This window comes from Lepisma saccharinum, chromosome 6, assembly GCF_977018435.1.
Source record: "Lepisma saccharinum chromosome 6, izLepSacc3.1, whole genome shotgun sequence".
Taxonomy (NCBI): Eukaryota; Metazoa; Arthropoda; class Insecta; order Zygentoma; family Lepismatidae; genus Lepisma; species Lepisma saccharinum.
Genome location: NC_139234.1, coordinates 3,335,524 through 3,349,531, shown reverse-complemented (window position 1 = coordinate 3,349,531; position 14,008 = coordinate 3,335,524). Strand labels below are relative to the sequence as shown.

General features: G+C 38.5%; 1 protein-coding gene across 1 annotated transcript in view; it reads right to left on the bottom strand.

Annotated features, from left to right (window-relative positions):
• LOC145988508 (uncharacterized) overlaps nt 1-13,272 on the bottom strand; it is a 48,533-nt gene extending 35,261 nt beyond the window's left edge. Inside the window, exons 1-3 of the mRNA XM_083123378.1 lie at nt 13,140-13,272; nt 6,702-6,928; nt 1,946-2,102 (exon numbers count right to left, since the gene is read on the bottom strand). Of these exons, the coding sequence (XP_082979504.1) occupies nt 1,946-2,102; nt 6,702-6,827 (283 nt within the window). The 5' untranslated portion in view covers nt 6,828-6,928; nt 13,140-13,272. The remainder of the gene's footprint in view (nt 1-1,945; nt 2,103-6,701; nt 6,929-13,139) is intronic.
• Between the last annotated feature and the right edge of the window lie 736 nt (nt 13,273-14,008).

Sequence of the window (14,008 nt, the reverse complement as noted above, 5' to 3'; positions counted from 1 at the left end):
ATTTTCCGCAACTCAGCTGGTAGATAACCCGACAGAATCTACTCAGCATGTAGTAAAATATTGTGCATCAATAACAAAACTTGGAAAGCTAGGAAAATAAAGATTTCCAAAAACATCATTGTTATGGTTATTTTTACATTTTTCATTAGGGGTGTGCAGGATGTACGTTTTAGGGGTGGGCAGGAATTAAACAAACAAAATAAAATCGGATGTTCGGAATTTTCTGACTGAAAATCTCGAATTTTACATACCATTTCTCCCTAAAGTGATTATTTTCACATCCGGAATAAAAACTCCAACTTCCAAGAAATTTTCAACCCTTGTACTGCAGAAGACTCAAGAATGTATTAAAAATTTCTAGACTGATTCGAATCCGAAAAATCAAATCATTTCCCAAGGTCAGGAACATGATGGGATTTTCCCCTCTATCCCGGCACCGACGCAGCATGATCCTACACACCTCAAACAAAACCTAGTACAAGGTTTAAAGCTACGATAATGGTTAACATTATGAAGTTAGAAGCTTACACTGTGTTCTAATAAAATCAAGATAATTTTGGTTCTTGTTTCTTGAAACTCTTTCCCATTTTGTTCATGCAATTTAACAATAAAACATCAAAGAACAGATTAAAGAAGAGTTTCACGTGTACACACAAAATACAAATTGATTACAGAAACAAAAAAAAAAAAATGTGCAGAGGAATTAGCCCAGGCCTAGGCAACATGCTGTATTTGTGAAGGAGTGCTCTCGTATGCACGTGTGGACTGCAGAGTAAGCAACAATACTGTAGCATTGCAAGAAGTGCAAAAAGGAGGGTGTGAGCAGGAGGCTTCATCACTTCTGTTCATGCACTGTAACATCAAATCCATAGTTAATCTATTAAAAGGAGGCCACACCTTCCCTAACATAATACGATGGCTATCCAGATAGTCACTCACGTTTCGGTAGGCTGCCGCTAGGGGCAGGGCGAGCACTGCCATTTTGTACATGGACTTCTGCCCGTTCAGTGCGCATCCAGCTGTGTTCGTGTCGCTTCTGTTCTGTTCATAATACATTGCCAACATGAGTGCTCCGATTGAAAATCCTGCCAGTTGTGAAGTGAGGTCGGTCATACGATTTTTTGTTGGCGAAAGACACTAAACAGATTGACATTCATCGACCACTGTGCCTCATGTTTAAAGATGGCCACACAAACATTCACGATGAAGACCGAGCATTGTGACAGATGAACTGGTCGCAAAAATCAATGACAAGATTCGTTAAAATCACCGTGTTACGATAACAGAGCTATTGTTTGAGTTTCTGCAAATTTCACGGAGCTTATTGCATGAAGTTGTGACCAAAAAGTTAGGCTACCATAAGTTTTGTACATGATGGGTTCCGAAAATTTTGACAGAGGAACACAAAACCTCTCAATGAAAGGCCTGTAAAAGTCCACAGGGTCCAACTTTTTATGACAATGGAATTTGTAAGCTTGTTCATTACTATGATAAGTGACTAACTTGTACGGAGACTATGTCGAAAAGTAGTGTAAGAGTGTCGCTTCAAAATGTATATGATAAAAAATGTATACTTTCACTTGTCTTCCTTCTTATTCCAAAATGTGAGTTACTTTCTGGATAGCCCTCGTATTTCACCTCTCGATGCAAGCAGCTCCCCCACTACTGCTCTTCTGCTTACTGCCCTTGAGGAGCGGAAAGCTTGCACTGCACAGAGAGTTTCCTGGTGTCAACAAGCAAGTTGCTCAAGCCTTGGAAGAGGATGAAAATTGGCATTTAACATGTTTACAGTATACGCAAATATAAGGCTTAGGAAGAAAATGCACTTTCAAACATCACTGGCACAAAACTCCTGCTGCATTACTGAAAGGGGTTACTGTACAGAAAAAGAGTAAAGAAGGTATACATGCTCTCACACAACAGGGTTTTAGAATTTAAAAAATACCTTCGTAAGTCTCATTTAACACTTCACATAGTTCTAATATCGATTTTTCTGATGCAGTGTTCTTCTTTGCATTCCTTTTTGCCTCAAGAATTTGCAGTAACTGTGTCAGTCCATACGTTTCAGTGGGTGATACAGATTGGGATGAGGTAAACTTAGACTGTAAATAAAAGCAAAATAAAACGATAAAAATTAACATAAAAGAAAAAATATAGTGGCCTTTACATGTGAAATCAAATTATCTGTGTGTGCCCCTAGCTAGACTGAGGACCCCTGCCCTCAGGTATTTATGGTAAGTAAAAAAAAAAAAAAAAAAAATTCAGTATAAAAGTGGACCGACAAAAAGCTTTTGTTTTAAGTCCATGTTGTGCACAGATAGGCTAATTGGGACTGGACCTAGTGTCTAATCATTATGCCTTGACTGAGGACCGAATGCAATCATTCTTGAGTACAAGGCAACAGCATAACCATTATGCTATAAAGGATGCTCAAAAGTAAACTGAAATTTTTGCTTAAATATACAGTAAACCCTCGTTAACACGAATTCCAAAGGATCGAAAAATCAAGAGTTCGTGTTAAAAAAATTTGTGCTAACCGGGGACTCAAATTTTATTGTTGCAATACAGTTCTATCTACACATTAACCATTTACAATACGTACAAGGTGTGGCTAGGAAAAAACTGGACTGTTGCTACTAAATCTTTTATTGGTTATTTTGTACAATACGAACATTATCCCATTCAAAGTACTCCCCTGCACTATCGATACAACGCTCCATACGAATCTTCCATTGCTGGAAGCAGTGCTGGAAATTATTTTCTGAAACAATGTTCATGACCTCCGTCGCTTTTGTTTTCACAGATTCTACGGTCATAAATCTGGTTCCTTTCAGTGCTGATTTGACTTTTGGGAATAAAAAAAAAGTCACATGGAGCGAGATCCGGTGAATAGGGTGGATGTTCTAACACTGGGATCCCATACTTGGCCAAAAAAGCATTTACTGACAATGCCGTGTGGGCAGGAGCATTGTCCTGATAAATAATCTATGACTTCCTTTTCCACAAATCACGTAGTCGTCTTCTTACTTGCTCATGAAGGGTCGTCAGCACCGTAATGTAATAATGTTGGTTGACAGTTTGACTTTGGGGTACCCAATTCAAATCAATTTGCCGACATTTGCAATATTTGGTTCAGTTTTTGACGTGCAAGGCAGTCCAGGATGCGAGTTGTCTGCGATCACTTCTCGTCCCCATTTAAACCTTTGAAACCACTCAAACACTTGAGTGAGTGATAAATACTTATCTCCGTACACTTCCTTCAACAAAACATAAGTTTCTGTGGCGGATTTTCAGAGTTTCATAAGAAACTTCACATTGATACGCTGTTCCACTTTACACTTAACATTTTTCCGACGGAGCACAGATGTACGGTTCACTTCGCCTACAAGCTACAGCGGAACTGAGCGCCGCCCACCCTGGGCAATCACACAGTCAATAGGCAGGATATCACGTTATACAATCATGCACCGCTTGACTTTGACATGCTTGCCATTTGTCGACAGCAACATCAATCCGGTATTTTTTAGCCACACCTCGTATTATGTATGTCATCATAGAAAACACTACTACAGTACTGCAGTAATTAACTTTTAAAAAAGTACTCATAGATCATTTTCTGGTGAAAAATTCCTGCATATTGCAGTGACAGTGTGACCCTGGGGCAGAAATTCCACGAGTAGGATGCCTTTACTGTCCCAAAACACGGTGACCATCACCTTCCGTGCTAACTGGGTGACCTTGAACACCTGCCATCTTACCCACTTGACACTCGAATGACTCACCGCCGCACGAGAACGTGACTACTAGTGCCGTATACGATACACAGTGGTGCTGCCACCTACACCGACACTTGGAGAAAGGTTCAGTGCAACGACTGATATTCATAAAATAAATTCACAATGCAGCAATTCGAAGATATTTCACTTTGCGAATTATATATTGACTTCCCTTCGCACATTCTGTAAGTCAACAACTATCTTTGATGGTCACAAGAGTAACATAAACAAACCCTGAAATTACTTTGTGCCTCTTAAAATTGCATAAAGCATGAAGCAGTGGCAGATTCAGAAAAAGATTCAAGGGAGGGACCCAGAGATAATTAAAAACGATCACCTGATAGATTCTGAGTAGTAAAAAATATAAAAATAATATTTAATATTGCATTTACATATATTAATTAATATTATATTATTATATAACACAGTGTGCTTCGAAAGTGGTGCAACCCAGAGCTTGATTGATTGCTAATAACATTAACAAAAAAAAAAAAAACATGAGATATTTGCAACATGTATTCTGCAGTATAAAGTCTCATTCCCTGAGATATTTTTCAATGCATAACATTATTAGTTTACTTCATACATCATCATACAGAAAATTCTGTAGGTCAACACGATCTCTGTCACATCGGCACACAACAATGATCTCTGGCATACAACAATGAAGCTATGTAGGTCATTATGACCAAAACATGTGGCTTGTGCGTTTTCCTATCATGCCATCGGTCACAAGTATAACAAGGCGTGGGGAGTCAACTGCACATGAAAGTGTTTTGCCTGTTCTATTTTTTTACGGGAAAAGAAGTGAAATTTGCGAATTTGTGAAACCACCCTGGCAGGAAACGTGTTGATCAATGGCAGAAGACAGTTATATTTTTCCCAACTACTCTGCTGCACACCATTTGTCAGTGGACTGGATTATTAATATCACATGTCTGTTGTATGTTTTCTCCACCACTGGCAAAAAGAAATTTGTTCACCTGAAGACTCGAAATATAGTGTTAGCATAAGTACAGTGTGTCCCAGAAGTTGCGAAACCTGGTGTTTACAACCGTACAACTGTGAAACAGTTGGGTAGGAAAGGCCAAACCTGCAGGTTGCATTGTGATTTATGCAGGTTTTTTAGAATTTTAACTTTTTTAACTTTTTTACCTGTGAATAGGTCTACTGTACAAGTTTTATTAGGGAACGGCTTGGTTTTTACGTACTTCTAATAGCAAAAACTTAATATTTTAAATGTACCCTAACCAACCCTTAACCACAATCCTCATATTACATTTTTGACGCAGTACTATGCCAAGTACTTAGTTTTTATACGAACCTGAGGAAAGAGATAGTCAATCTCTGAAACGTCGTTCTACAATAAGAGCACTATACTCACATACGTAAGTACAATTTTTAACTTTCCTTTTCTATATTGTGAAACTAAATGGAATGAGAAGAAACGCTTCCTTCAAAGATAAGGCCCTGTATGTTGAGAAAATTATGTGATACAAACATATGGAATATCATGCATGATTTAATAATAAATAATTGAAATGTTGCCAGAAACATTTTTTTTCTTGGCAAAATATATTTATTGACACACAGAACCCACTGAGGTAAATTATTGCAACATTTTTCAAAATCACCGAACAATCTTGATGGAATTCTATTGAATTTGACAGAAAAAGTATTTTGTTGAAATCTTACAAATATTGCACAAGGGTATGACCGAGCTATTTCCAAATTCCATATTTTTGTAATATTACGAACCACACGGGCAACACTGTTGCTGGCAAGTGTCAATGACAAACATGTTTCACCTCTGGCTATCACACTAAGGCACTTTTAACTAAAAAGGAGAAAGTTGGTTATTTTAGAAAATTTTCCATAACTGTCATACACCTTGCAACCCTGAAATGTTGGTAGTGAATTACGTTTGTCAATTGTTTCCTGTGCCTGGAATAGGCGGTTATCCAGTGAGCTGGTTGTTGTGTAATAGCAGATTGTGTTTTCTGTGTGCTGAACTGCTCTTCATAATATTTTCTAAAATAACCAACTTTCTCAATAAATACGATATGAACATTTTTTTTTCGTTTCTGGCAACATTTTAATTATTTATTATTAAATAATGCATGATATTCTATATGTTTGTATCATATAATTTGCTTAACATGCAGGGCCTTATCTTTGAAGAAAGCATTTCTTCATGTTCAGTTTAGCTTTTCAGTTATATGATCGTAAACACCGGGTTTGGCGACTTTGCGACACCTGGTATATGTAAAAGCAACAGACAATGGATAATTCCCAATTAACATTTCTAGCTAGTAGAATTCTATGTTGCATTTGTTCCTGCAACTGTTGCGAGGGTAGTCAGCTTTCATTTGAACAGCTCGGGGATGTCCTTCCTGAAACATAAAATAAATAATCCAGAGCTCTAGCACCTCCAGCTCAAGCAAAGAACGTTAACAAAGCCTTCCTGTTTGTGTTGTTTTGGCAGCTATGGTGTCAATGCAATGTGAGTGGAAGAGATGTTAAAAACAGAGAATGTGCTAGTGTGGAGGGGGAATTGTTTGGCCAGTTTGCAACTTCAACCTAGTACACGCCTGTCTGCATTGTGTTATGAAAATGCTATATTTTAGCTGTTAATGACATACACAAGCGGTAGGGTAGGCCCTGTAATCTGCCTTGTTGTCAAAACTGGATTGTGCAATCAAATCATGTTCTTAAGTCACAACTGTTGGAAGAATTTTGCTCATATAGAAACACTAAGGTAACTGACCCTAAGCTTACTCAAAATTCAATAAATACTGTACACATTACCCACTCACTTACACACAGAGATATGCATTCTGTTATTTCACTCCGGTAACCAGTTGTCCCAAAAACTACTTTCTCAACATCAGCAACATCAAATGAAGTAATAGCAAGGGAACCTACCTGAAATTCTGTGTTCGCATCCACAACTTCGTTTAAGGCGACGTTCTCATTCTCCTCCCAAGTGGCCACATTGCTGATCTCAGGATTTACTTGCTTTACCTGTAGACTGAAATTCACTTCGTCCATGTCTCCCGCGAAGCTCAATTCCCATGCTTTCTCGGCTTGCTCTTCCAGTTCTTGATAATAGAACCATCTGATTTCTAATGCAAGGCAGTGTGCATCACAATCTGTCAAGAAGGAGATATCAATGTAAATACATATTGGCTTTGTATACACTGAAACAAAGATATTGAGGGGAGATTTTATCATTGGTAGAAGAGTTTGATAATTATGATTGTTTCATACGTCATGCCTCAATTTCCCAGTCATTTATGAATATTTTGAAACGTAAAGCTCTAAATATATAAACTGTGCTGAGTATGGCAGTGCAGGAAATAAATGACGGTAGCTGGTGGATGCTCATATGATTTAACATAGTGAAATGAGATAGTTGTGGGGGAGGGAGGAAGATACCACTCTCCTAATTCCCCCTCACATCAAGCACTACCTACAATTTAATTTCTTAAAATGTTACCTATCTGTGTTTTTATGACAGCAAACCATACTTCCACGTCCCGAACACTAACTTTCTCTTTCTATTTCTGAGAAATATCGGGCAATCACACCAGCAGGAATGAGAAACCAGAAATATTTATTTGTACTTGAATTACTATATGAGGATTGTGGTCATACCAGTACACAGAATTACATCTCTTTATTCTTCCGTTTAACTTAACGGAAGAATAACTTAACTTCCAGTTAATCAAACAGAAAGACGTTCACATAGCGGCAGTAACTCCGTTGTGACAATCAATTCAATGTCAGCAGGGCACCAGCTTATGTCGCGTATTGTATAATGGGTTTGCCAGAGGGATTTCAGAAACCATAATCAAACTAAATTTAGTTTTTCAGTAAAGGGATAGGTAACAGTTCTAAATGCTTAATGAAAGTCTCATAGGAGAAAGACAAAGTATTGTAGAATTGTAATAATGATTGTTACAGTAAATTTGAACCTTGGTGAAAGGAATTGCCACTGCTGGAAGTTCAAAAAAGTGCAATTTATTGGCAAACAAAATCTGCGCTTCCCATTGACAAGGGGTTCTTTATTCATAGAAGAGAAAGTATTGCACAATAGTGAAAATGATGGTGAATGCAAATTTCAAGCTTTCTGAAAGTAATTAGCACTGTTTGCAGTTCCAGAAAGTCTTATCTATTGGCAAAAAGATGTAAAAGGTACCTTACCCAAAGCATGATGATATAGGAATTAAACAATTTGAACTTGGGCCCAGCGATTGCCAATAAAAAAATGATCAACAGTGTTGAGGATTTTTTAACCCATACACTACTATCTGATATAGTTCCCTAAAACAGTATTTCTTTATGCCATTTTTTCAATGAAATTGTGACATGATTTGTGTGTTTTTTCCCATATTTTTCTTTACATAGGATAGTATTAACCTTTTGAGTCCCAAGGTCATTTTCACAAGTAAGCCTCACGGTCCCGAGCCGATTTTGAGCAAAATGCAGAGTTTCAATTAAATGAGTGTAGATCGGAGACTAATTCCCCTAGAGAGATGAGTGATATACCGTTGTACGCGGAATGACCCAGAGATTCAGACTATATGAAATTTATGCAAATTCGGCGTATATATGGTGGGGGAAAGGGGGGAAATCCCCTGAAAATACTTTTTTTTTTTAAAAAAATGGGGTTTCGCCCCCTCCCACTTCCTCGAAAAAAGTACATGACAGTGTCGACATGGAAATGATCGCTGACATGTAAGGAACACAAAAATATTTGCATTATTATCATATGACCAATGTAACTTGAGTTGTACATCAAAAAAGGAATGGTCGGCACGCCACTCATTCAAGCTTCAAAATGCAGCGGTACCTTAAAATGACTTTATCTCGGAGACTATTTGCCCTGGAGATATGAACTATATACCGTTGTACGCAGAATGAATCACAGATTCAGACGATATATAATTTATGCACATTCGGCGTACATATGGAGGGGGAAAGGGGGGAAATCCCCTCAAAAATACTTTTCTTAAGGCGTTTCCCCCATCCCCGAAAAAAATGTCAAAATGCACAAAATGCAAAATTTATGCAAATTTGGCGTATATATGGAGGGGGAAGGGAGAAAAACCCCAAAAATTATTTTAAAAAATTGTTGAAATGTTTGAAATTTATATTTTTCCTTGAAAAGAGATGCAAAAGAGAAGTCCCTTTTCCCACCTTTTCACCTCCATTTTCATGAAGAAAAAAAGGGTGCAAGAAACATTTCTGTTAAATACAATGAACAATATAAAATAAAATCGAAATTCTAGCCAAAAATAGAAAAGTTATAACGTAAAAACTACGACCTTGACACAGCGTCTCGATCGAGGTGCTTGGGACCGTGAGGGTTACTTTTAGGTATCTCGATCGAGACGCTTGGGATCCAAAAGGTTAATTAATGAAAGTCTGTGACCTGATTGTCTTCTACTATTTTTATGATTACAATTACACAAAATTCTGTACTATTTTGTAATTGTCATTGCATACGAATTATAATCTGGTGCAACGAACTTAACATGATTAAATGGATGGCAATAAATAAACACCTTTTGTCACATTTTAAACCAAATTTGGTAACGATCAGATATACCGGAAACACATGTCTTGAAATTTACAGGAGAAAAGACGAGAAAGTACTTACGGAATTTAGTTCTTGTGGACTATCTGAAGCTGGGAAAAGTGTTTTTTCGAATTGTGCAAGTTATTCGGCCTGTAAATAAGGTATTTTTCGACATCTCCATTGCACGATAGCTCGTGCCACCATTACCGTCGACTACGTGAATCAAATGTTCCGTGCGTTCGATTATGTAACCCCCTGTCAGTGTAGCAACCACGCGGTAGTTTTACAAGATGACGTGTGAGTGGGATTTTTTTTTTCAATTCAATTTTCTATGTTTGCCTAACCTAACTGAACCTAACCTTCCATGAATGGTTTGTGGATCAATTTTCGCTTAAAAAGCTTTTGTGAATAGTTTGTGCGGCATTTATTGGTTCATAAGTTTGGAAACACTGCATATCAGCTGATGATAGACAACGTGAGTCAAAATTTGGCCGCCAATTAGCAACGACAAATAAATACTTATAATGTTAAAAATAACGCTTTTTTCATTGAAAAAAGTAATCCCTAGTTGAAAAATGTTCCGCTATGCATATGAGGTAAATAGAAATTAATTTTATTTCAAAATAAACGAGTTAAATGTGTTTCCGGTATATCTCACTGGTACTCCAAATCTTGTCAACCTCCTGAAGAAGCTACATAACCTGGTGAAAACTGGAAGGAGTAAAGGCATGTACCAAAATAGTGAGCTTCATAATTAGGTGCTAAGATCACCGACGTGAGCTACATTTGAAATTCTAATGTTGTGAACTTTGCCATCGAACTTACAAGTTCTCTATAACAATACAATCGATTGCCATTGCAACATTATTACGTGTACAGAATAAGTAATTTTCATCTTGCAATCAGTTTGCATGTTTAGGATATATGTTTTTGAGGTTGAACTTCCATAAGCGGTAAAATTTACGTTTCCCCAAAACGTCTTTTTTCAATTTTACAGGAGAAATTACTTACCGAAATGCGTTTATTTATACTTTAGGAAGGTCTTGGAAGTTTGCTTTCAACTCGTTGAATTTTTTTTGCCGATAAATCATGTAATTTTCGACATTAATGTCGCTCCGATGCATGAAAGCTGTTCCCTTGATGTCCATCTACTACGTGAACCAAATATTTGCGAGCGTCTCATGACGTAACAACCGGTCAGTGTTTCCAAACGCGCGGTTTTGTAACTGTGTAACAGTTCTAGAACGTAAATAAACGCGAGTTACTGTTCATCATTTCTGATTACGAACTTGCGACAACATAACGTGCACAGGATCAGTGGCGTGCTCAATGTGAGGTTGATGGGGGTGATAACCCCACCCCCTTTCGCCCAGTATCTCTAAGGCTATTTATGAATGGTTCGTGGGCTATTTATGTATGGTTCGTGGGGCTATCCGTGAATGGTTTGTGGGGCTATCTGTGAATGGTTCATGGGGCTCTTTTTCACTATTGAAACCTTTGCGTGGCCCTACTAACCTATCCACGCGCCAATCGTTCGTGGGGCTATATTTTTAACTATTGAAACCTTTGCGTGGCCCTACTAACCTATCCACGCGGTAATGGTTCGTGGGGCTATATTTTTAACTATTGAAACCTTTGCGTGGCCCTACTAACCTATCCACGCGCCAATGGTTCGTGGGACTAGCGCCAATGGTTCGTGGGGCTATCTTTTTCACTATTGAAACCTTTGCGTGGCCCTACTAACCTATCCACGCGCCAATGGTTCGTGGGGCTATATTTTTAACTATTGAAACCTTTGCGTGGCCCTACTAACCTATCCACGCGCCAATGGTTCGTGGGACTAGCGCCAATGGTTCGTGGGGCTATCTTTTTCACTATTGAAACCTTTGCGTGGCCCTACTAACCTATCCACGCGCCAGTGGTTTGTGGGGCTAGCGCCAATGGTTCGTGGGGCTATATTTTTAACTATTGAAACCTTTGCATGGCCCTACTAACCTATCCACGCGCCAATCGTTCGTGGGGCTATATTTTTAACTATTGAAACCTTTGCGTGGCCCTACTAACCTATCCACGCGCCAATGGTTCGTGGGGCTATATTTGTAACTATTGAAACCTTTGCGTGGCCCTACTAACCTATCCACGCGCCAATGGTTCGTGGGGCTAGCGCCAATGGTTCGTGGGGCTATATTTTTAACTATTGAAACCTTTGCGTGGCCCTACTAACCTATCCACGCGCCAATCGTTCGTGGGGCTAGCGCCAATGGTTCGTGGGGCTAGCGCCAATGGTTCGTGGGGCTAGCGCGAATGGTTCGTGCGGCTATCTTTTTCACTATTGAAACCTTTGCGTGGCCCTACTAACCTATCCACGTGCCAATCGTTCGTGGGGCTATATTTTTAACTATTGAAACCTTTGCGTGGCCCTACTAACCTATCCACGCGCCAATGGTTCGTGGGGCTATATTTTTAACTATTGAAACCTTTGCGTTGCCCTACTAACCTATCCACGCGCCAATGGTTCGTGGGACTAGCACCAATGGTTCGTGGGGCTATCTTTTTCACTATTGAAACCTTTGCGTGGCCCTACTAACCTATCCACGCGCCAATGGTTCGTGGGGCTATATTTTTAACTATTGAAACCTTTGCGTGGCCCTACTAACCTATCCACGCGCCAATGGTTCGTGGGGCTATCTTTTTCACTATTGAAACCTTTGCGTGGCCCTACTAACCTATCCACGCGCCAATGGTTCGTGGGGCTATCTTTTTCACTATTGAAACCTTTGCGTGGCCCTACTAACCTATCCACGCGCCAATGGTTTCAGTTGCTTTGTTTTATTTCAATCACTTATCGCACAACACTCTTGCTACCTTGCGTTCTGACGTCAGCAGACTGAAGTTTATTTTTAGGCTAAAGGCCTATGTTGTTATCCATATCATTAAAATTTCAGTAACCACCAAACGTCTCTAATTCCCTTATTTTCGTATTTTCCACATTCATACTTACGTATTCTCCATACTAGTACCTAGATATTTTGCTATGAAGAAGGTCGCAACACTGCATAACCACTGATCATGGACTACGCTAGTCAAGATTTCTCCGCCATATCGCGTGTAACGCAAGCAAAAGCGAAGAAAATAAAAATACTCCATATTTCGAAAATTGAGATTATTTGCCTGCAAAAAACGAAACGCGAAATAGAAGAATCCTTACGAATGCAGAATATGTAAGTATCAATGTGAAAAATACGAAAATAAGGGAATTAGAGACGTTTGGTGGTTACCGAAATGTTAATCCATATGCCAAACGAGTTTTGCAAGGAATGTGGAAGGATGAGGAAAGGGTTAAAAATGTATGAATTTAATGAATTTCTGTTGAAAACGTGACAATGCAATTTCTTCCAGCAATATACGTACACAATATTTTTCCATGGTTTATAACATACTAACAACTCGAAGTATTTATCTTTTTCGTTTCACATTATTCATAGAATTTTACTACCACGTAAAAATCTCCCTTCACTCAGTTACTTCAAGACTACGTGCATTGCTGGTTATTATCGGATTCCTTCCTATAAGCGTGTAGCCTATTTCAGTATTAAGGTAGCAACAATTCATTACGCACAAATCATTAGGTTGAATTAATATTATTATCTTATTTTAATAATTAACATACGTAAACAAGTGCTTCAACTTTGCGAAGGGCGTAACACATTGAACTTTCATTTTCACACATGTTATTATTCCAGTTTCACTCTAGAATACCGTAATATTTACTGTCTCACCTGATGTACTCGTAACACCGTTTTTGTGGGAGAATTGATACAGTTTTTCTCTTCACATAACAGCAGAAATTTTCACCAAAACAAACTGCTTCACTCATCTACGTGGATTGGATCAGTGATACCAGATGTAGCCATTACAGATCAGCTGATCCGCGCTAAGACCCGAGGCTAGAGGAGGGATAATGGGGGGCAGATGCCTCCTGAGGTCTTGCAAATGAAATGAATGTTTATCTTATATATATATTTCTATTTTCATAAGGGGTGTAATAAATGCGACCACGTCGTCGAAAACAACGATCTCCTCTCTATTCTTTCTCTTGCTACTTTTCGTGACGACGTTAGTGATTTATCTTTATAATTAAAAAGGCAGAAGGCAGTAGAATTTTGAAATTTCAAAGTAGATGTTGTTTGCACGTGAATATTAGTAGGCATGGACGTCCGCAGAATATATTCCAGGGAGGGACAAAAAGGTATTTTTTTCCCAAGGGGGCAAACATGGCACATTTCCCCCATAATAATGTTGTCTCCTCAAAAAACATTGCTTCAATTTTAATATATCATGTTGCAACAATTAGCATACATTATTGTGACGGAAATGAATTTATGTGTGTGTATGATCGTAGGAAGAAGAAGAAGTATGTTAGTAGGGACTAAACACTGCAAATAATAAAGTGGGGGTGGGGGCAAACTTTAATCTCTTACTGAACACAGAAGAGTTTAACTGTGCATCCTTTTGCATTTCTAAGCAATCAAAAATGATAAAGGAAATGCTTCAGTATAAAAAAGAGGGCCTAACATAGAGTATCATGGTAATAATACTGACACGATATCAATTAAATAAAGAGCAAATGGACATGTCCACTCTAATT